Source organism: Orcinus orca, chromosome 8 (assembly GCF_937001465.1).
Source record: "Orcinus orca chromosome 8, mOrcOrc1.1, whole genome shotgun sequence".
NCBI lineage: Eukaryota > Metazoa > Chordata > Mammalia > Artiodactyla > Delphinidae > Orcinus > Orcinus orca.
Genome location: NC_064566.1, coordinates 97,842,814 through 97,867,388, shown reverse-complemented (window position 1 = coordinate 97,867,388; position 24,575 = coordinate 97,842,814). Strand labels below are relative to the sequence as shown.

The window sequence follows — 24,575 nt, the reverse complement described above, 5'->3', positions numbered from 1 at the left end:
AGACTGGTCTCTGGCTTCCCTGCTCTGGCCTTTCTCCCACCTCATTCATTCTGCCCATGCCTTTATCTTTCCAAAGGCAAAATCTTATCCTGTCATTTCAATGTCATTCCAAACTGTTCTTCTGATAAAGTCCAAAGGTCCTTGCTACTCTGGGCCCCAGGCACCAGGCCACCCTCCCCTTACCCCACGGCTCCCACTCAAGTTCTCAATAACCCACGCTGCTTTCCGGCTCATGCAGCACACACTGGCCTCAGGGCTTTCATCCATGCTGCTCCCTTGCCCAGAACTTTCCTCCCTCTACCTCTGCTTGGTTCACCTCTGCCCACCCTTCCTAAGGACCTCCCCAAGTCTGGTGGGGGCACCCTTCCTGAAGCTCACGGCGCTGCCCCATCACAGCGCTCATGGCTCGAATGTACCTGGCTGGTTACTTCTCTGACCCCGCTTCAGACTGTAAACTCTGTGTCCACTTTGATCACCAGTTTATCCCCAGGCCTATCACAGAGCCTGGAACACATGGTCCTCAATAAACACGTGTTGAGTGAACGGGTGAACACATTACTGACTGACCCCTCCTTAGGAGATGATGTCGAAGCTACTAAAAATTAACTGAAGAAAGATGGCCAACTTTGCGGTAGATTATCCATTATAAGCAGTTATTTGTTTGTCCTTAAACCCTGCTAAACAGAATCACATACTTTCGTAGTTGGACCTTAGAAATTACACAGTCCAAAGATGACATCTACTTGCACACATACCAATGTTCCCACAACCCAGGCCAAAGCTGGCATCACCAATTAGAACAACCTCTCCTGAGCCTGGCAGGTAGCCGGCACCAACTGATTGGAGGTAACAAGGTAAAAGCCTGTTTCCCATCTCCGAAAAGGCTAAACATTAAATTTATAAATCAAGGACTATCACCTGGTCACCTGCCCCAGGTCACCAGCTCTATTCACAGTGGAAGAGCCACAGTCAGAGCCCAGACTGCCTGACTCCCAAATCAGCTCAGTTCCAACCATGCGACGTATTTGTAAATCTCTTGCAATGAGTAGCTAGCTTACTTAAGTGGGTTTGCTTTAATTAATAATAAATATCTAATATGGAAATGTGTTTTCTCCAGCCACTTAAATGGGCATCACTGATCATGGGGGCCCCAGACTGCAGGCCCCACCCAGGAGGCGCCGACCAGCCTTCCGAGTAATGGGAAATGCCTATCATCCCGAAAACTCGGCCAAGCGGGGACTCACGGCAGTTTCTCTCGTCGCTCATGTCCCCGCAGTCGTTGTCAAAATCACACCACCAGATGCTGTTGATACAGTTCCCATTGCTGCACCGATACTGGTTGCGGAGACAGGTGTTCTCTGGCCATCGGGGGAGACAGAGGAGGAAACGAAACCAATATCATTCTTCCTGCTGGACCACAAGGCTTTCTCTTTTGAGTGTCCATTTGTCTTACTCAAATAACAGGCCTTAGACGGCAAAGGGGAAGGGGGATGCCACACACACGTGCCCGCCGGGAAGCAAGCGTCCAAGGAGGCCCCCTTCTCTCCTCTTTTAATTAAAATTGGAGAAGAGGCAGCTAGCAGCGTCAGAGGGGGTTACGATGATGAAAAAGCAGAGTGATGGTGCCAGGTGGGTCTAGTGGATACAGTGGGTCTAGTATCAATGTTATAAAATACTAATTTCACAAGGAACTCCTTAAGGGACTGTGTACCAAGATCCAAACATATATTCAGTGTATCTATATAGTTTATACATACTATGGTCATATATATTCACATATATTCCATTTATTAACGAGGAGGGTTATGGAGATTTGCTTTACATATTCTTGAGGATTTTTTTTCTGCTTCTTCAAACCATGACTTCTTCAAAGCAAGCAGTTACAATTCCTCACACAGAAAAAAAGGCACTGTTTAGTCGACTGGGTCGAGAACACGTGATGACTGGCCTCCTGTTTGGATAACCAAAGGCATTCTGACAGGGATACAGAGAGGCCCTCTTCTCCTGCTGGAATTCAGTGTTAACTCCATTTCTTTCCAAACAACTTTAAGATGATGTCGAGAGCCTGAAAGAGAGTCTCCTGTGTCTTAGAAGAAAAGGTTCATTTTCTTTCCGTTTGTATTTCTTAAGAGAGCCCAGAAGGCCACTTTGGGTAAATGGAAAAACTAGACAGGAAAGAAAGATTTAGCAGGTTTTCAGGGGGAAAATGTTAGAATCCGTGTTGAGAGGGGGAGTGGAATGAGGCTGCTGCAGCCACTTGGCCAGGGCTTGGGAGGAAAGGCTCTAAGTCCTCCGCAATATTGGTTGGAAAGTTCAGACGTTTCCAGGCTGGCAGGGGGCAGGGGGGCGGGAAGCTTCTGGATGAGATGTGGTGAACTCTGAAGGAGTCTGACCAGTCCCTTGCCCAAGTCAGGGTGGTCCGACTTACGGAAGCAGGAGAAGCTGGAGAAGATAGATGTGGGGCATGGATGAGATGCGGAAGAGGTGGGAAAAAAAAGAAAGGGGCACTCAGAGGAAAGCCTGCATCTCCTGACACTAATCCTAAAATCAGCTCTTATTTTTAAAGGCACAGCATGGGCCCGTTCTGGATGAGGACTGAGGGATCAAGGGCCTTGGAACCTGAACCAGGATGTCTGTATCTAGGGGGGTTTAATTTCTACCTTGGGCACTTTTAATAACCCCAAACAGGAGTGCATCGAGGACACCCGGAGCGGGGACAGAAGGGAAGGGGAATGGTGGGAAAAGGAAAGCGACGCACCTTCTTTGACACACGTGTTGTTCTTCAGCTGATAGCCGTGAGGACACTCACACATCAGGTCCCCGGACGGGAGGGTGCTGCCGGACACACCGTCTGGACACCTGCAGCTTCTAGTGTTGTTGGCCTTGGGCAGACACAGCAGGCTGCATGGCCTGGACGCACAGGAGGTGCTTCCTGGAAAGGAGACAGATGGCGGTGGCCAGGTTAGTAAACACCAGGGTGCACCGAACGCAGGCCTGAGACCCAGGGCGACTTCCTCCTTCTACAGACCCAGCAACACGACGCTCAGGAAGAGAAAGAAGTGGCGAGTGTGAGACGGGCCCCGGCTGGATCAGATGGCCCTGGAGCCAAGCCAGGCACCCACCGGTCCTCCTGGGAATCTGAAATCAGGACGCTGAGACACCACAGGGTAGGTGGGGAGCTGGATCCGGGAGGAGAGTCATGCCCTATGGGTGTCACAGGTGATGCAGGGCATCACAGGTGCTGCAGGGCAAGCCAAAACCTGTACAAATCGGAGCCGTGCAGGTAGGATCAGTCTGCAGCGTCAGGAGGACGAAGCCGACTTAGGGAGAGAAGAAAGGATGACACCAGGACGAGGGAACAGGGAGGGGGAGGGAGGGCGGCTTTGCCAGGCCCAGCCCCAGTCCCCATTGGCGCACCTGCACCTCCTATATTGGGTTCCTTCCTATCCCCCCTTCATTCTTTCCACAGCACTTTTCACTTGAGTTAGCCTGAGCGAGTTTACTATACCTTGTGACCCAAAAGCCCTTAATTAGAACATACACCTGAGAAACGACAGGGCTCGGACAAAGATCTGGGCCTGCCCTTCTCAATTCCTTTGTGCCAGGACACAGCTGCTGAGCTCAATGAGGAACCAACCAGAGACCCATCAGGCAAAAAATCCAAATGCAATGAACCCACGTAAGGACCAGTCACTGTTGATCTAGCCCACTATTTCCAATCTCTTCTCTGGTTTAGCTTTGCAAAGAGAGTGCCAGCTAGAGTCCACACAACCCTCCGCTGTGCTCTCAAGGGAGGACTTCTGTGGATGGGCAGTGATGGAAAAGGTGTTTTCTACCCTCCACGTCTTTCTGGGAAGGAGAGAGAGGACCCATAACCATTTCCTAACAACTGAAAATACGATGCGACTATAAAGCAACGTGAAAGCCATGTAAATTAAGAAATGTATTTTTTCCTTTTGCCTGTGACTACTCATCACCAAAACTGGGAAAAAGAAACATACATGCTTGGATAAAACTCAACTGATAGAGATTCTTCAGCTGTGCCATCTCGTGGACAGAGAACCCCACCGGAATGAAAGCCAAGTAACCGGTTTCCAGCCAGCCAAGATCTGAGCTAGGCCACGCCTCTGCTGGCCTCTGGTTGGGAAACAGGGTTCATTAATGACAATCAGTACTCAGATGGGTGATGACACACTCAGAAGCCTTGGATGTGTTGGCACCTCATCGGTGTTTAACTGGTATTACACATAAAGATAAAAACCCCCGTGGTACAGCAACAGTATTGCTTTCATACTAAGGATACAAGAGCACAAGGCATTACCAAGTAGATAAAATACACACATCCACAGGGGGAGACCTGTATGATGAAACATTCAAAAGGGGTTTGCAAATGACTCCATCAACCTATAGGCTGGATTATCATAGTGAATAACCTGCTGACTGGAGCAGAAATGCCAGAAGCCAGCTCCCGCTCATCTGTTCCACGGGCAGACACTGTCCCTTTATCTCAGATACACCTGCCGTGGGCTGCAGGAGGGAATGTTGAGCTGCCAGGAACGAAAACAACCCCATCTGGGGTTCTGGAACGTGTTCTTTCTATTCAAAGGATGCTGTACTGTTTGACGTTACAAGAAATTGAATAACATAATATTTGAAAAATACTCAACGACAGGAGTATTTTCACATGGGTCGTGTCTGTAAAATAACACAACTGACATTTTCCCGTGCAGGGCAAATGTTCCCACCCAAAGAAGCAAGAGGTGAAAGTACAGTGCGCAAAGGGAGATGCGGTAATTCAGGAGATTGGTCTCAACAGACTTGAATGAATCTGCAGCCCGAGAGGCAGGGCCAGGGAGAAACCCCAACCTAGGCAGGCAAGTCACTGACCCCAAGAGTTAGGCAGGGCAGGAGTGTGTGGGCAGGTCCAAAGCCACAGTACAGAAAACGGGAGTTCTAGTTACAGAGAACCTGGGAGAGCACAGAAGGAGGATTCAGCAGAGTTCCACTACAACACAGCTAGAGACCCCTCACCCAGGATGCCACAGCCTTTTGTGGGCAAGGTGGGCAATGTGAAGAGTGGACAGCTGACAACCTTCATCTCCAAAGATGTTCCTTTAGAAGACCAAACACTTAGCCCCACAGTGTCTTCACTAGGCATAGTCAGAACATTGTTAGATTTCCTCTTTGGAAAACTCCACCAGAACCAGTTTAGGAGCCAAAATTGCTATTATCTCGCTTAACGATCTACATACTTTTGACAACTATCAAATCCACCCCACATAATAAATATCTGCCTTCATTATAGATACTGAAAAGCATGTGCTTACTGCCGGCTCTGAAGGAGAATTCAAAGAACTCCAAAATATTTTAACCCATTACAGCATCAGTTGCATACATTAATAGCCTTGCAAAGTAAGCTGTTTTAAGGAAAAAACACTCTTTATGAAGAGTTAATTCCAGTAACGCTGTGTAAAAAACAGCCGGGTATAAAGACAAAAAAATGCATCTGTTTATAACCAAATATCCCAAACAGACACTTTGCAAGTGAACAAAATTCTTATCCTAAACAAGAATCGATCAAAATCTAGTATTTCTCGATCACTGTTGTACCCCACGGCACTGCTAATCCAACAACAGATCACAGGCGGAACAGAGCCTGATGGTTTTATTGAAGTTCAAGCTTTGAAGTCAACCAGGCCACGGTTCAAATTCTCACCACTTACTAAATGTGTGATGGAGAAAAGGTACGGAACCTGACTTCCACATTCTCATCTATAAAATGGGAATAATAATATGCATGGACTTGGGGAAGGTTAACTGAGGTTATACAAGCCCACTGAGCAAGTCAGTGTGGTGCTTATGACACAGCAAAATCCCTTAGAGTAAATGCCGTTATCACTTTACACACGGCTAGTACAAAGTCCTGTGTGTGTTAGGAGGAGACAACAAAGTTAATACAGCCGACTGGCACCAGGGATCGCCACTACCTGTCATGAACTTGTAATACTCCCAGTGTCTGACAAAGCAGACAGGATTGAGCAAACAAGTTCAAGGCCAAGAGGCACCCACTGCACACAGGCAGTGCTGGCAGCCAGGTGCCACCGCAAATGCTTTGATTTAACCCAAACCGGCCTGAGACATGACAAACTGGCTTCACTGGCCCTGTGTCTGCGGGCAGGAGGTCCCCGGGAAGCAGGAGACAGGCCATGATTTCCCCCGTTATGTCCCAAAGAGTCACCTTCCTTTAAACTAGCCAGAGTAGCTCCGGGGTCACAGCAGTGACCGCATGGCAGCTGGGATGAAGTGACCGGCTGAGACTCGGGGTGGGAACCGGGGTTTACAGGTCTATCGGAACACAGGGTTGCAGGAGCTGAGGCTGTGTGCGCAGCCAACACATGCTGACAAGCACATGTCAAAATGCAGACCTGCTTTTCTGGACGGGGAGGTAACTTGAAGAAGTGCTGAGAATTCCCTCGGCTTGCCAGCGGGGCGGATCAGTAGGGCTGGGTGTCCTCCGTCAAAGGCCCTGAGATTTCAGCCCCTGGAGCTGGAAAGCATGATTCCTTTCTCTCTCCTTATTTCATTCTTTTTTTTTTTTTTTTAATCTTTTTCTTTTTTTTGTCTTTGAGAGAGAGTGTGTGTGTGTGTGTGTGTGGTGCTTTTGTTGTTTTTTGTCTCTCTGCCCTATTTCAAAACAGGCACCTCCTCTAAGAAAGAATGTGACTTCTTCGTCTTGTGGCAGAACTGGAACAAAAGCCCAGCTCCTAAACAAGGGAGGGGTCTTTGGGAAAGCTAATTCACATCTGAGATTTTGTTCCCTAATCTAGAAACCATGGACCATAATACCAGCCCTGCCCACCTCACGGGTCAGCTGTGAAGATGTAACAATAATGCAGACTTCCATTTCTAGGATACTTTACAGTTTTCCAAGCGTGTTTTCATGCTCTCTTCATTAGTCCCCAAAGGATAGCAATGATATCTATAACCTTATTATTTCCCCTTGTCAATTTTCTCTTAGCACAGGGCCAGCCAAAAACCACAAGACAATATCAACGTTCTAGTTCAAAACAGGAAACCTAGCAGTCTGTCAATAAAGGAGAGTCAGCAGACCCAGGATGCTACTTAATCCTGCTGAGATAAAGAGGGCTCTTCTTAAAGGGACTATTCTTCTGGGGAGTACCCAGATCCCCCTCCTCTAGAATCAACAGTATGGTTGGGAGATAAACAAGGGGCAAGGGCAGTGCAGTAAGGAAGAAGGTATCCTACTGAATAGTCTCGGACCCCAGGACCACCCAGTCAGAGCCTTGCAGCAGTCCTTGAAGCCTCAGCCCACAGTCTTTCATACACCCATTCTCTACACCTACCAGCAACACTCCCCACCCCCATCCCTTCTTCTTTCAACAAGTATGAATTGAGCAGCTACTGAGTGCTGGTCATTGGTAAGATTACTGAGCAAAAACAAAGACAGCATCTCCTTCTTCATGGGGTTTAGAGTTTCACAGGGGGGACAAGCGAATTAAGTCATCATATAACTAGATCTCACATTGCGAGGGAAGTAGGGCTCAATGAGCAACTGGTCATCTGAGCAACCAGAGAAGACGGGACTCCTGTCGGAAGCTATGCACCCAGCACAGCATCACTCCCTGTCAGGGTGCCAAGCGGGGATTAAGTGCACACTGGGCCTCTCCAGCTGCAACAGAAGCCACACCACCCATCAGTCAGGGGCCAAAGGCAGGAGGAGGGTGTCATTTACCCACCGAGCACCAGCGTTCCAGGCAGGCAAAAACATGCTGCCTTCCAGCTGTTTGTGTATCATTAGAAAAGAAATTAAGATGTCATAGGAAGAAATTAAATAATGCACATGTTGTCATGACAGGCTGCCAGATCCCGCTTGATCAGAGACTGCCCACACCCAGCCCCTTGCAAGAGATCAACTCGACAGAGATTAAGGAGGAGATGCTGCCTTACCGGTTGTTTTCCCCCGGTAGAAAATCTTCAGGTCCATGGGCCCCGTGAGCCGGTTCGCCAGAATCGCCATCTCAGACCCACTGTATTTGGAAGCTCGGAATATGCTGAGCTGTGACCAGTCGTCCCAGTAGATGTCATTCTAAAAAGAAAACCTTTGTTCGTCAGTCAGCTCTTCTGTCTTTTTTTCTGGACCCTCATTCAGACCAAGAGCTCCATCGTGCAGTGGACACCTAACATTCACTGGCTGAATGATGAGCCTGATCAAGATCTGACTTAAATGCAAGAGTCAGTGATTTTATCCAAACCCCACCAACCATCCACACTGAAGGAACTCCCCAAAGAAACTACCCGATAAGCATCCGATAAGTTTGACCACAAGTTGAACCCTTCCGTAGAAAATCTGAACAACCATTTTGTGTTCTAGAGTCGAAGCACAAGTGATAGGCCACCTCCAGGAGGCAGAGGTGGGACAGGGCTCATCTCAAGACATCAGGGAATGAAGAGAGCAAACCTCACAAGAGACCAAGACACAGAGCCAGGGACTTCCCTGGGGACGCAGTGGTTAAGAATCTGCCTGCCAATGCAAGGGACACGGGTTCGATCCCTGGTCCAGGAAGATCCCACATGCTGTGTAGCAACTAAGCCCACATGCCACAACTACTGAGCCCACGTGCTGCAACTACTGAAGCCCGCACACCTACAGCCCATGTTCCGCAACAAGAGAAGTCACCACAATGAGAAGCCCGCGCACCGCAACGACGAGTAGCCCCTGCTCACTGCAACTAGAGAAAGCCCGCATGCAGCAACGAAGACCCAATGCAGCCAAAAAATAAAAAATTTTAAAAAAAGACACAGAGGGCTTCCCTGGTGGCGCAGTGGTTGGGAGTCCGCCTGCCGATGCAGGGGACACGGGTTCATGCCCCGGTCCGGGAAGATCCCACATGCCGCGGAGCGGCTGGGCCCGTGAGCCATGGCCGCTGAGCCTGCGCGTCCGGAGCCTGTGCTCCGCAACGGGAGAGGCCACAACAGTGAGAGGCCCGCGTATCACACACACACAAAAAAAGACACAGAGCCAAAATGAGGCTACCGCTACTGAAAGGCAAGCCAGGACTTTTCATGGGATGCAACCTCAAACTTCTGAAAGGTGAACAGTGAGCATCCTGGATCCCTGGCAGCTCTGTCTGGCATCCCTCCCTATGGGCAGAAAGACAGTGCCTCCAATTCAGAAATGAGCTGAGTTTCTAGGTTAGATAAGCATCTCTGCAAAAACCCAGAGACAGCAGGCTCTGCACCTCAGTCTGCTCCTCACAGACACTGACAGGTTGCCCAATGCTGGAACAGGTGAGGCCCCACCTTAAAGACAGCAATGGCGTAGGGGTGTGGGAGGTTGTCCAGGATGACAGAGCGCTGCTGGCCGCTGAAGGTGATCCGCTCGATGCAGTCCAGGTAGGCATCCGTCCAGTAGATCCACCGCTCGTCCACGGTGATGCCATTGGGCCACTTCACGTCCTCCGACACAAGACGATAGGCAGCCGAACCATCCATGTCGCTCCGGTAAATGCCAGGCCTCAGGTCCCCCCAGTCGGTCCAGAACATCACCCTGGCCAAAACCGGGGAAGAGCACACATCCCATCAGAACTGGGGAAACGGGAGCTCAAAAACTGCTCCGAAGAGACAAGCATTCAGCCAGTTGGTTCAGCACTGTTATTATAATCTCTAATTCTAACAGGTAAAGCCACTTAATTACTTGACCCACAAATTCTTTTATTGGAATTTATCTATGGTATCATCAAGTTATGCAAAGACAATGTACAAAGATGTTCATCACAGCATTGTTCATACTAGCCAAAAATATATATATAGGTGTGTATACACATATATATTTAGGTGTATATACATGTACACACACAAATATGTTAATCTATAAAGTGATACATTACAGTACACACAAAAGAATATTATGATGTCTAAAGATCTACATGTGCTCACATAAAACAATCTTCAAACCATATTAAATATTTTTAAAACATGCAGAATAGTAAATACCCTATAATCCTTTCTGATACGCGTGTGTGTGTGTGTCTGTGTGTGTCTGTGTGTCTGTGTTTAAAGGGCATACACATGTACACGGGTAAAAATAAACTCTGAATGATAACTCTTAACCAAGAAACTGTTAACAATGATTACCCCTAGGAAATGTGAGGGTGAAGAGTTAAGAGAATGGAGGAAACAAATATTTTTCATTTCATAAACTTCTACTCTCTTTTAATATTTTTAATCAAATGCGTATCTTATTTTCAGAATTTTCTTTTAAAAATCGATCTAATTCTCAATCATAAATGCTACAAAGCCTCATCCAGAATTTCCCTTTTAGCTCTGTTTCCTTACGTTAATAATAAATTAATAAAAAGCACCTCTGCATTTCCCAAGTGCATACAAATTGCTGGTAAGAAAACACAAGCTGGGGGGCAGAGAAAAGAAGCAAGGGGTTAAATGTGTGTATCACACGTTAAACTCAAGATAAAGACTCCATATCCAACTATGTGGGCCTGACTATGTCCAGAGAGACTTTTAATACTACCTTTTGTTAGAGAAACACCCCACAGCTGTGAGACATCTGGGTGCCTACAGAGATTCTGATGCTTGCTAATGGAAAGGGGATGGAGTTAGCTGCCCAGGATGACTAAGTCATGGTTCCAAGACTTGCAGGTCATAGATTATTTCAACCACAATCATTAGAAACAAGTTTCTGTCCAGCAGTTTGCCTTTCCATGAGAATCTGTCTGTTGCAGCATTGGACACACACAGATTTCCTTTGGGACCACACTTACCCGTCTTGGGGCACGAGGACCAGAGCCCTGGGCCGGTCAAGCACAGAGGAATTGACAATCGTGAGTCGGAAGTCGCCATCTGGATTCCCCACCTGACAAAGGAGGGGAAAAGGCCAAGATGGGTCTGAGCTCCTTAAACGTTGCAAAGTTTCCTACTTGGCTCCCTCCTACAGATGGGTCCCTTTATGGCCGCCTGATTCCCCTACCGACTGATCTGGAAACCTGCCCTGACCTCCAGCCAGAATGAGTTCTTCCCTCCTCTGGCTCAGGTGACAATTCTCACACAGTCTGACAGCAGAGCCAGCGCCACCTGTGCCCCCAGTTCTGGGGGCTTGATGACCTGCACGAAGTAAGTGCTCACTGTGTGTTTACTAACTCCACCCGCCTCCGCTGCTCCAAGCTCCAAAGCCACCCATGGCTCTGCTTTGTCCACAAAACAAATTCTCAACGTCACCGCCTTGCCGTTTAAGAGCCTCCACAGACTGCTCTCTCCACATTCTCTCCTCCACACAGGCTCCTACAGCTTCAGGGAGGCTGATCTTCTCATGGTTCCCCAAGCCTGACATACCTGCTCCCGTCTGCTCCCACCAGATCCACCCCCAGGCCCACCGGCTCTGCTGACCCTTCTGAGCCGCCTTGATCCAGGGGCAGCCACTCTTACACCATTTCACACACCGTATTTCAGTTGTACACTGTGGACGCGTGTGGACACTGAAGCTTTACCTGCACCCTTCTAGCAGAGCGCTGACCACACTCAATTAAAAAAAGGAGCGGAAGAGTAATAAGACCAGCGACGCACCGCTCAGTGTGTGCCCAGCGCTGTGCATCTTTCCATCCCGTTCTCTCAACCGCCCTGTGAGGGGAACACTCCAGTGATCCCCTCCTCGATCAGGGCTCAGCTCAGATGTCCCGTCCCAGACACTTCCTCTCCCCAGTCACACAGTCACATTGCCCCATTTGATGTTCTTTGCAGCACGTGGCACCAATAGGACGGATGGACTTATTTCTTCATTATTTTGCTTGCTCCACTAAAACCTAATCTCTCTCAGCACAGGGACCTGTGTGTCTTGCCTCCTGCTGTATCATCATGACCTAAACCCATACCTGGCCGGAAACAGCACTTGTCATACCATACCGGAAACAGCACTTGTCAAATGACTGAATGGATAAAGGAATCCTCACCTTACAGATGAAGAAACTGAAGCTTAGAGGGGATGAGAAACTTGCCCGAGTCACTTAGCTACTAGAATAAAGACTGAACCCAGGGCTTCCCTGGTGGCGCGGTGGTTGAGAGTCCGCCTGCCGATGCAGGGGACGCGGGTTCATGCCCCGGTCTGGGAAGATCCCACATGCCACGGAGCGGCTGGGCCCGTGAGCCACGGCCACTGAGCCTGCGCGTCCGGAGCCTGTGCTCCGCAATGGGAGAGGCCACAACTGTGAGAGGCCCGCGTACCGCAAAAAAAAAAGACTGAACCCAGGTCTGTCTCTCGAGTTTGTGGCTTTTGTCATGTAACTTCCCCCAACTCTCTGGGTCTCTCTGCTTCTACTGTGCCTTCCAGTAAACCACAAGTCATGTCTCCCCAGTGAAATCAGTATAAAGAGGTGCGGAGGCAGCGCCCCACTGCCTCAGCAGGAACATGCAGGGGTTGAGCATATGCCTAGGAGACCATGACTTCTTACCCTCCCAGTGCCCTGCGGAGCTCAGGTGCACACAGGTGAAGTCAGGATACGAGAGCACCTACCTTACAGGGTGGCTGTGAGACGTGAATCAAATGATTCATGCAAAGTGGTTCCAACAGGGTATCTCATCATTAATAACAATGATATTATGATAATAATCACGATATTATCTTCATTATGCTAATTGACAGCATAATACTCGAGTGTGGCTGTGACGGCATTGTAAGAACGCGACGGTATCATTATCATCATTGCCGTTACTACTCTATGCTTCTGCTAGCCCAAATGTAAGTATTCAGGTATCTTAATGAAATCTCTGTTTAACAGATTCAGGGCCCCTGTTCGCACACGGGACCTCCGTTCTCTGCATTTCTCAGGGAATCTCCAGAGGAATGAGACACACTGGCTCCTGCTTCTATGTCAAATCTGGCTCCCAGCCCAGGGGCTCCCCTGCTTGCCTAATTAAGGACATACCTCAATCTTTTTGAAGCCAGAATCCACCCAGTAAAGTAACTGGCTGAGGGGTTCAAAAGCCAAGGCTTCCACTGTCTCCAGGCCAGAACTGACGATCACCTCTTGCCCTGCACTCCCGTTCAAACAGAGGCGCTGATGAGAAAGAAAGAAAGAAGAAACGGTGTGAAATGTTCAAATGACCTCCAGCCAAATCAGCCCCTTCGATGGGAACCCACTTATTCAATTGGCTTGAAGGGGGAGGGCGGAGATGTTTTATATTCGTAAGTGTTCCAGATGCATGAAGCTGGTTTTTGATAAAAGCATTTCTAAAATGGATTATGGCTTCCTGTTTGAAGCAGAATAACTAAACAGAACTGAATCTTTTATATCACCTTGCATTATCATCATGAACACCGGTCACTGAGCTGTGCTGTATCACAATAATGAGGTGGAGATGACCAAAATGCATAAGTCTGTCTGCTTTTAAAATAAACGAAACCAGACTGCTGTTATTTTTTAAATCCTGTGTCTGCTTTTTATAAAAAGTCTTTCCTCCCTCGGGAGGCGCCTAGCCATCAGGTGCTATCGCTGGGACAGTAACGGGCAGTAGTCACTGCCACCCCCCCACCAAACCCTTCGGATACCCGGGCCCTGTAAAATTTCTGTTGGGTTGGAAGTCCAGATAAAACTTGCTGGAATTGCTTTTCTAAAAGGATTAAATAAGCAATGAATAAATATCAAATAGCTCTCCTTTAAAATGCATGGGTCTGAGTGTATGGCCATCTATCTGGCCCGCATGGCGACCTTCACAGCTTACTTCCTGGTTCTTGACCGTGCTCAGAATAGCTGAAATGGATAATTACGTGAACTATGGAGAAGTCAAGTGTTACTATATCACGGCTTGGAAGGAAGGATGCTAACGAGGCAGTGCGTACGATAGGGAGGGACTAATAGTGCTACACACCGAATCCTAAAATCTCTCCAGCAGGTAAAGGGAGACCTCACTTATAAGCAATACCACAGACTGGCGGCTCCCTCTGTCCTTCCTACAAGGACAGAGGTAGGTAGGGAAAGAACATACTAAAACAGAAAACTGAAAAGTGTCCTCCGTTGGCCCTGAGAGGAGTTACAACTTAAAAACCTCCAATACCCATCTCCTTGGGCCACTCTGCAAGAAGCTTACCAGGACTGGGCAGTCACGAGGCACAGCCCCCGCGAGCAGACCCAGAGTGGACGCACCTGGATGATGTCCAAGGCCAGGTCGGACCAATACAAGCAGTTGCGGTCATAGTCGAAGTCCAGGGCCACCGCTGCCCGCAGCCCGGTGAGAGGCAACTGCTCGGTGGCTCCGGAGGTCAAGTCGTAGCGGTGGATGGACTTGCGCATGGCGTACAGGATGAACTCGTTCTCCTCTGCACAGACACACAAAGACGACAGGGGGTTGGACCTGGGGATGCTGAACGGGTCCTCGCACGTCTGACCCTCTTTTTTCTCACCCATAAACCTCAGAGCCACTGCACATGACGTGGGTCAAGTGAGAACGCAGGAATCCAGACTCAGAAGGTGGGTAAGGGAATCACATTTCCGCCTTGGGCAAGTTTCTTAAACTCCCGTGAATCTCTGTTTCCTCTGCAAAGTGTCTACTTGCTACACTTTTAAAAAATCTAGATTCCCTCCGGTAGTCATGCTCCAATAGCTATTCTTCAGAGCTCGGCCCAAAAGTTTTGGTCACACTTGACAAAATAATTACACCAATCAGCACGTTCCTCCTTGTCACAGGACTGCATCACGTGGCATCGTAATCTCGTTGACTAAAGACCCCAAGTCGCTGAAGACTTACAGCTAAGTTTCCTAATCTATTTACTCACCCATTCAATATTGTTCACAATGACACAGAGCAATTATATCACCCTACTATATTTTCAAAGCAATAATACATCCTTGGCCACCTACAAAACGTTTTACAACACAATCATCACAAAGATTCTATTTCTACTTAAATACTTACACAACATACATACTATGTACCAGGCATTGTCTGATGCCAGTAACAACTGTATAAAGGAAGAACTACTATTAACTTGATTTTACAAGTGAGAAAACTGAGAGCAAAGAGGTTAAGTAACCCACTCAAGGTCACACAACTAGTAAGGGGCAGAACCAAGACTTGAACTCGGATGGTCTGGATCCAGAGTCTATGTTTTAACACCCAATGGTGTAACACCGATGGTGCCATTTTTCAAGACATAGAAATAGAAGCCCAGGGTGCTTACGAGACTGACTTAACGTCAGACAACTAGGAACGTGAAGAGCTGGTGCTCTGTCTCTTCCACTTAGGGAACAGCCTGGAAAACATCCAGATTCTTCCAAGGGAATGGAGATGAGCAACACACCTGCATCAATACCTGAGGCATCCGTTGTGACAATATGTTACATCTGGGACCAAGTTGCAAATTTGGATCCCTCTGCTGCATGCCTGCACGGTGACTGTGGTTGTTTGCTCTCTCTCATCCCATTCATTCAACGAGTTAACATGTCCTAGCCACCTCTGCTTTATAAAGGCTTCAATATAGATAATGCACCCCCAAAATGTAAGTCTACCTACTATTCTTTACCAAAGGTAAATTTGCCTTCTTTTCCTTCAGTATTACTTCACTTCAAAAGTATCTAAGGCACCACCACACGATAACAAACCCCTCCCTTTGGTTTGCAAGAAAACCTTCCCACTGTAATTCCCAGGGGACGGAATAGTCAAGATGAAAAGTGCCGAGCTTGTAAATGACATTGGAATCAAGGAGTCTCGTGGCAGCTGCCACGTGGAGATGCGGAGACACATTCACAGCAGCAAGCCCTTCACCCCACATCTCTCTACCATCTAGAAACCTCATTCTGTTGCTTTGCGTTTTTTTTTTTTTTCCTTCTAACCAACTAGTGCCTTTTGAGTAGAGTCTGAGTCCTGAAACACCTGCCTTAGGATTGGGTGTAGAGGAACAGACAGCATTTTGTGTGCAATTCTTAACTTAGAAAAGAACTAGAATTCTCAGTAAATCCCAGCCATACATGAGCCCAGCCTAGAGATGTGCGTTATTATCCTAATCTCAAAGGAAGAAAAATTACTTCACTTTTAAAAATCCTTCCAGACGACCAGATTACCTCATCTTTGCAAACATATGACGGTTCCACATTAGTCCTATAAAACCATCTTTTCCTTTCTTGGTACATCCCTGCCTTCTATTCCATGCTTTACAAAAAAAAAAAAAACACATTTAGGAGGTGGCCTACACTACAAATGAGATTTTTCCACTTCCTTCCCTATTCTATCTTCTCCTATCAGAAGAGAAAATAGCTTTCCTACCAGTTTAGACAGTTTTAAACAAACTGTTTTGCCCCTCGCTGAATTACCTTCAGAAATATTTATTACCAAAGTACCTACTCCAGCCCCTTAAGAGCGATCACTCAAACCCTGCTCACCCAAGCCCTCATCAATAACAGCTCTCGTGAGGGGACTGTTTGAATATTATCTGCTCATTTGTGGGAATCTGCGGAAGCCATGTTCTTTTGAAGTCTCCACAGTGAGGGATGTTAATTACTCAGTAATGATGGAAGATTAAATTAAGGGACTAATGAGCTTAGCATGAAAAACACCAGGGCAAACTGGCGAGCAGTGAGCGAAGGAGAGGGCTGCTCTTCCCTGCCCGCGGAGGGCGAGGCTGTTCGCTCAGGCTTCCTTTGGCGCTGATGTCTGTTCCATCAGACGCCACCACCACCAGTGGAGCCAGCTCCAGTCACGCACCTTCCCCGAGAGGCGTGAGCAGGAGGGAGGGCTCAGAGGGAAGAGAAGCCCTACATGAAAAAGACTAGAAACGGAGCAAAGAAAGGAAAGATGCTAAGAGATTAGCTCTTTGTTAAGGTATCATAATTTCACGTCTATATTACAAATACCTCCACATCTGCTATCACCACCAAATCAACTTGAAATGTTTGGAACACATTATACCTTTACAGCATGTGCACGTGCTGCAAAAGTTTCCCCCAATGAGCATGCACGTGATCACCTCAAAGAATGGGAATGACGCTCACGTGCCACTTGAGTGATGGCCAAGCAAGAGCATGAGGCTTAGAGTCTGAATTCTAGCTCTGTCACTCACCAGACGTGTGACCTCAAATAAACTGTTTAACTCTCTCCTCTGAACACACTTCCTCATATTAAAAAAAAAAAAAAAAAAAAAATGGAGCTAATAATAATATCTGCTTCACTGGGTAGTTCTAAGGACTAAACTGATAACGCATGGAAAAGTACATTAAAATGTGTAAAATTCCATTAAAATATTAGTCATAATTATTGTTATAAAAATTAAGATAGATCACTTAGCTATTTCCCAGAAAGCCATGAGTCTCTTTCTATGACAAACAAACGGATCACGGAACACACAGAAGGCCTAAGGGTGCCCTCGGCCCCCCACGCCTAGAATACAACAGATGCCAAATAAATATTTTTCAACGAACAAAAGGGATTTCCCTCCGAAAATGTCTTCCATTCCTATAAAAACATAAGGTTATAAATAAATGTTGTTTGGATACCATGCTTAGGGGGAAATGGGAGCTCTGAGATACCCATCCTTTCTCTCCAGGAAGTTTGAAGAGCCAGGTGAGATCACGGGAATGCTTAAACAATGTCTCGACAAGACAAAGGGAAGAAACCACGTCTCACCTGCCAAAGGACACGGCACCAGCTCTCCTTCCAGGCGTACTTCAACATCTCCTCCACTGCAGGTGTCCCCAGAAATCTTCCGATAGCTGTCACCCCCACCCAAGAATAAGAGGTCAGAAACATCAAAGAATAGTCATAAAGGAACATTTACCCATCCATGGACAATACAGCTTATCTATTCATCTTCCTATACAGCAAGAAGAAGGAATTGAATCATTCTGAATTGCTTCTGCCTGTAAATAAATGAGGCAGCACAGACAATTTGGAGCACTGTCCCAGGCAAGAGTTTCACATATACCGTTGACCCTTGAACAGCTCCAGGGTTAGGGGCACTGACCAACCCCCCACCACTACAGGTAAAAATCCACGTAGTACTGTTACCTCCACCTCAAAATCAAAGGAATTCATAAATGACTCACCCAAAGGCAGGAACTCAAATAGTCTGAGTAGAATCAGGATTAGAACCCTAGTTCTTTTGATTCTACGTACTGTGATCTCTCATCGAACACAAACTTTCCCCCACCTTAACTTAAAAGTACAGTGAAAATACAGGTATTATATTTACTGAAGAAACTCCACATGTAAGTGGACCTTATATGCATTTCAAATGTGTATTGTTCAAGCGTCAACTGTATCTCTTCAACACAATGCTCTGAAGATGTGCACTGGCTGAAGTTTATGACTTAAGAAGCAACTGGAGTTGCAGAGACGCTTACAGACTTGCATTTTTTTCCACGGGGAGCTAGGGTGGGGAGACGAGTTTGCAAACATCACCGTTTTAAATATTCCCCAAGCTACCTGAAACCTGCTACCTTGGAATTCTGGCATTTAGAGTATGAAAGGAACCCAGGTGGTCCTCTGCGCTCTCCATACCAAGTGCAGACCCGCCGTGTCCCAGACATGGCAACCTCTGTGAGACGTACCCTCTGGTTCTCCTGTAAGCAGAACCCACAGGACAAGGCACGGGAGGGGAGTGCGACTTCCCAGAAAACTCAGGATCCGGAACACAAACCTCTAATAACAAATCTTCACTCATCTTGAAGCCAAAGTCACTGAAAAGGCAATTGGGGCTCGGTAAGGCCGCTGGTTGACACACTTCAGGTATTTTGGGACCCTCCCTTGCGACGTCCACCCTACTGCCCACCACCTGTATTGTAAGTTACTCAACATGTCCCTTTAACGAATACTCACTATTTTACACTAATGCATTTTCAAAAGAAACTTTATAACAGAGCCGTAATTGGAAAACCATTATCATATGCCATAAATAGACAGAAACGAGACAGATCATGATGCCAAAGACAAAATAATACTGACTTTTTTTTAGCTGGACCCAGTTCCCTGTCCAGAGACTCTGGGCCTGCCCTCTCTTTGTTAAAAGCAATTGGCAAATGTGAAGAATTACTAGCACCCAGCGAGACTTTCTCCTTGACATGACTGGAAGGATTAAAAGAGAAATTTAAAGGAACCGTCTTTTTTCTAAACTAAGGATTCAATGTTATTTAAGAGCATGTCCACCTTCTCCCTAAAATCACCGTGGGGGCCTCCTAGTGCACTTCGGGACCCAGACCTTGAGTCCACAGACCTTCTGCAATTTGGGGACCACATCTCTTCCACACTGGCCAGCTAGCCAGGCAGAGCCCTGGGGTAGGAAGCAGGGGTCCCAGGTCTAGTCTTGGCCCTGCCCTTGTCTGCGTGAGTGGACGGCTCTAAAACGAGGTAGCTGTACTTGCCAAGGTCTGGCCCAAACCATAAACTCGTAATCCAACGGGACTTTCCATGTCGATGTGCTTTACCCAAAAGCCTTCATTTACTCTATCAAGTATAACACCTACTGCAGGAAAAGTATTAACAGGTACAGGGCAAAGTGGTTCGTGTACATATTACATGACAGTCCACATTTAGCACCCTGTAGAGCATTTTTCAGAAGGGAGCAGTTTTATTACTGTACCAAACACGTTCCATTCATTAAATCCGGTAAATTTCTACGGAATGGCTGCTTTAAACCTTTTGGGGGACTAAGCAGAGCATTAATTACTCCAATGGCAAAGTACTCTGCTTGGGCAGTTTTTTCAAACTATGGGTCATGACCTAGTGGGCTGTGAAAGCATATTGGAGGGTTCCAGACCTGCTTCCTCCCCCACTCACAAAGAAACTGCAAAATTCATGGCACTTGAAAGTAAATCTTACCTCATAAAACTTCTGTTTACATAGATGTGTGTACGTGTCTACATACACAAATATGTGTAGGTACAGGATCACACTATAAAATACATTGCTTACTAGGAGTTGCAGTCAAGAGTTTGAAAACCACTCTTATTGGCAACCTGGGGGAATATAAAGATGTAAAAGAAACTACTCCTGAAATCAGGGAACATACAGGCTAGTAACTGTGCTTCCCAGGGAGGCCCGAAAGGACTGTTGGAAGTAAGTACAGCTGTCCCTCAGGAGCAGGACCAATGGACAGACACTGGGAGCTCGCCGATTCTCACTTCCTCTCTTCATGTCCAGGTCCAGACCCTGCCCTCCCCACTGCCACAGGTCAGTGCCACCAAACCTTTCCAAGAGCCATGCAGTCAGGCTGGTTCCTTTCTAGAAGCTACAGCAAACAGGGGAACTACAGGATGCCCTGAAACACACCCTTCACCGTTTGCATGGTCATCACCCCACAATCCCATCTGGCCCAAAGCCCAAAGCCCAAGAGGGACAGGGCAGGCCGTTTCCTGGTCTCAGCCTCCAGTGGCTTTTAGCTGAGTGGGTGTGGCCACGGGGGCCAGGCACCTGGCTTTTGCTTTTGGTTGTTGCTATTTGCTGTTTTGGGGGGATTTTAGAGAAAAACAATGATGATTTTAGATGACAATAGTGGTCATCAAAAAAAAAAAAATCAACATTTGTCAGATTTTCTCACATATTCTTCATTTTGTCTTATTTTCAAGTATTTAATGGAGATAAAAGAGGGAGGAGAGAGGGCTTGTAATCTTTTCCATGATCAGGGTCCCCAAAGTCTCAATCCAGTCGGCAGGGATACCTCAGACCAGCAAAATCCCTCCGATTGGCATTACCATTTAGAGTTCTCTGAGGGAGGGCAGAAGGCAGCAGAGGGGCACTGAGCGGACATCACTGGGAACATTGAACAGCTCTGTGCTTCTGCCATGAAAGCGTCTACGCTGTTATCTTAGGACCACACGGCTTTCAGAGAGGATGCTCGTCTTTAGCTGTCTAAAGCCCTGCTGCTCTGAGGGGAGCTCTGCAGAGAAGCAGCCTCGGGGTCACCTGGAGCCTGGGCGACGGCAGGGCCCCAGGACAACCAAGTCAGGACTTGCATTTTAATGAGATCCAGGATGATTGACATGCACCTTCAAGTTTCCGAAGCACTGGTCTAGGACCAGAACTGCCTGAATCTGGTTGGCTGTTTTGTAGATAAAGCTTTATCGGGTCACGGCCACGCCCATTCATCTAGGCGGCAATCTCAATACACAGGCAGAGCTGAGTAGCTGCAACGGAGACCACATGGCCTGCGAAGTCTAAAACGTTTACTCTGTGGCCCTGTTCCCACCTCTGGACTAGAACACATCCAAGGTTTCCGGCTTTAGTCAAGATAAGTGTGGCTTCCCAAAGCAACCTTTGGTTTCTTTATGCTTCGGCAACCACTGAAAAATGAGTTACGTGCTTATGATCAGTACCCGCGCTCTACCGAGAGCCCTGCAAACCTGGAATGATTTCATGCTGGATCACAGACTTGGGGGATCGTCTACGGGCTCTGAGACCCTATGTCTCTACTGCTAGCATCATCTTCCTAAAGCTAAGCTCTGTTCTGGTCATCAACTCTCCTCAAAAGCCTCCAAAGACATCCTCCTGCTTAAAGAATACGGTCCACGCCCAAGCCTCCACCCCACCGTAGTCCCTCTCTTTTCAGCCTCATCTCCACTCACTGACCCCCAATCATACACCCAACAAGACATCCAAACTAAACCACCAACTACACTTTCCTGTTTCCACACCTTCACGCTGCCGCTGTGTCTTCCCAGAACGCTCCAGTCACGTATCCAGATGCTTCTTCCTTAAAGCCCATCTCAAACAGTGTTGCCTCCAGAGATTTCCTGATTCCCCAGCAGCAAATCCCAGTCTCCTCTTTCCTATCAATAATCCCAGTAAAAGCACCCATTCCTCCTCCAAGGTACCTGCATCTTCCCGTCTCCTGTTACAATGATTTGTGTGCACGTCATTTCTTCCACAATGTCAAGCAGTGCCTTGGATATTTTACTCAAGGACCCATGAATATACAAATATATATGTATATATATATATATAAAAAACACTAACCCCCCCTCGTTTCAGATAAAGAAACAAATTCCCTCTAGAATAGGGCTCCTAACAAAAAAGGAGTTATCTACAATCGAGCCTTCAGCATGTTCCTTTCTTGGGCTGCCCTCGTAGAAACAAATCCCAGAGTGACCTATTCCTGCATAAACCACTGCAACTTGCCTGGTTGTCACACCTCCACCACATCACACGGCTGTAACAACTAAATGGAATAACCTGCATAAACAGTGCCTAGCACGGTTCCGGGCTCATGAGAGATGCTTAATAAATATTTGTTTCCTATGATTCCCTCCCTTTCTTCAGGGGAAGGGACCATGTCCTAGTCTGTTTCCCACACCGGTGAGTGACCAGAATAGAACTCAGTCCCTGGCATGGATGTAGAACCCACCATTCATAGTCCTGTCGGGTACAGGAGCAGTTGGACAGGACCACCGGCCGGTCAAAGTCTTCTCCGTTAAAACACGTGGCGTGGGGGATCCTTCGTTTGAAAACAGTCTTATGCCCTAGCAGACACTCGCTGCCCCGCTCATCAGACGGGGACCACAGCTTGTAGTCGTTCTCTGTGCAGGGAACCCCTAAGGAGGAGGAAATACAGCATTACAGGCAGACCCACGCAGGGTTTCCTGTCCTGCCCGCCCCGCAGCCCAGCCACCCACTTCCCGTACCTCCCGTTACTGCCCAGCGGGTGTGCAGGCCCCCGGAGCCAGCCCGCCCCTCTAATCAGCCGGCTCTGAGGCCGGGCGGCAGCCCCTTGGTGTCCCCTGAAACACGGACGTGCATCTGAGAAAGACGGGAAGAAGCTAGCTTCTTTGGTGCTCACTGTCTACACTTCGGAAAGATTTCAGCAGATTCTGCAGTTTCCTTAGAAACAGGTGCCCAGAGGCGTTCATCTCCAGGGAGTTAGGTAGAGGCTGAATCCCTGAGAGATGGTACCCCTCAGGAGTACTGTCCCCTGCCTGCTTCCCGAGGCAGCGTGGACGCATCTGGTAGTATGGCCCACGAGCAAGAGAATTCGCTGTCACTGCTCGGAAGGTATGGGATCTTCATGAAAGGAGGCTGAGAACTGGTCAGACAACCTGGACCGTCATTCCATCTACCCACATCCACTCGAAATTTAAGTAGAGTGGTTTCTACAGGAATGCCAAAGTACACCAATGTCTATACTGGTAGTTGACGTCTTTTTCATATGTGTGTCTTTGGTGAGATTAAATGCTGCCTGAAACTGATGAACTACTGTCAACTCAACACCATTCCAATCAGCAAGCATTTATTAAACCCTTACTGACAATAAGGTTATCAGGCCGTCCAGTGGGTAGAATATAACTATGCCCAGGGCAGGTTCTTGTGTCTAAAGACCTATGATCTAGTTGATGGGAGAGGACACACCCAGAGGGACAGACACAAATTTGTAATTCAAGGTGTGATGAGTACACGTACGCTAGGGACACAGAGAAGAGGGGAGAGATCTCTTGGTTGGGAGTAGCAGTCAAGTGCATTGGATCCTGATCCGTGAGAAGGATTTCAACGAGTGGAAACTGAACCCAAGGGGCATTCCAGGCAGCTGGAATAATGTCAGCCGAAGCAGAGAAGTTGCCGAGGGCAGGGTTACACGGGGGTGAGGAAGGAAGAAGTACGATAAAGAAGTTCACTCCCCCTGCTCGCTTATTTACAGGTCCTGGGTCTGGGCGAGCAGATGGTGATGAGACCCCAGACAGCTCTGAGAGGACCCTGCATCACTAGTAGTAGTTACCCACTGAATCTGCCAAACTGGAACTGCTAATTTGGAAGTATGTTTTCCAAGCATTCATTCATTCACATGTTCAGCACACATATACGTAGACCTGCCCTGTGCCCGTGACCGCACAGGAAATGAGGATACAAAAGACAACATGTGGCCCTATTAACAACTGCCCGAGCAACTGCCTCTGAATCTCTCATTCACTTACTGCATATGTGCCCGTCTTCTTCAATGGATCACAAACTCTTCCCAGGGCACGGTATCTAAGCTGATGCTTTCAATAGGTATTTCTGTGCAAAGGGCCGAGGAGGCAGCAGCTTACCCAAGGCAGCCGTGGCATTGACCTGGAGGATCAGCCAGCTGTGGATGTTCTCTTTGTTGGAGCCAAAGATGGTGAAGACAGTGCTCTTCTCGCCGGGCTCCGTGAGGAGCCCGTACACAAACACCGGCTTCTCGGAGAAGATGAATGTTTTCCAGGTCTCCCCTTCGTTGGTGCTGTACCTGCCCAAATGCAAGTAAAAGGATCCTTTCGGTTAAAGTCTCCGGGGCAAGAGCTTGGTTTCCAGATAACATTCATCTGTAAGAGGAACCAGGGCTCCTTGGAGAAGTGGCTGATACTGGGCTAAAGCCGGGCAAGTTTAAGGTTGTGCCAGAAAGGGGGGAAGTGCTCACAGACAGATGCCGATGACCCAGAAGGACATGGGAGCCACCTTGATGGGGCTCCAACTGGCCAGTCTGGGAAAATATGAACTTAACAAAGAGAAATGATGGTAACAGATAATACACTGAATGAAAAGAGGCCATGGGTCTCTAAATGATACCAAACAGGAAGAGAAAGGGAGGAGGGAATTTTTTTTTATTATACTACAGT

At 47.6% G+C, this 24,575-nt stretch overlaps 1 protein-coding gene across 2 annotated transcripts in view; it reads right to left on the bottom strand.

Annotated features, from left to right (window-relative positions):
* Positions 1-24,575, bottom strand: part of SORL1 (sortilin related receptor 1) — a 161,399-nt gene that overhangs the window by 58,114 nt on the left and 78,710 nt on the right. For both annotated transcript variants that reach the window (XM_004280687.3, XM_033407341.2), the window contains 11 exons: positions 24,027-24,205; positions 22,355-22,541; positions 18,567-18,695; positions 17,644-17,729; positions 14,172-14,344; positions 12,954-13,085; positions 10,800-10,891; positions 9,322-9,568; positions 7,969-8,107; positions 2,759-2,932; positions 1,245-1,358 (listed from right to left, as the gene is read on the bottom strand). In XM_004280687.3, coding sequence (XP_004280735.2) covers positions 1,245-1,358; positions 2,759-2,932; positions 7,969-8,107; positions 9,322-9,568; positions 10,800-10,891; positions 12,954-13,085; positions 14,172-14,344; positions 17,644-17,729; positions 18,567-18,695; positions 22,355-22,541; positions 24,027-24,205 — 1,652 coding nt within the window. The remainder of the gene's footprint in view (positions 1-1,244; positions 1,359-2,758; positions 2,933-7,968; positions 8,108-9,321; positions 9,569-10,799; positions 10,892-12,953; positions 13,086-14,171; positions 14,345-17,643; positions 17,730-18,566; positions 18,696-22,354; positions 22,542-24,026; positions 24,206-24,575) is intronic.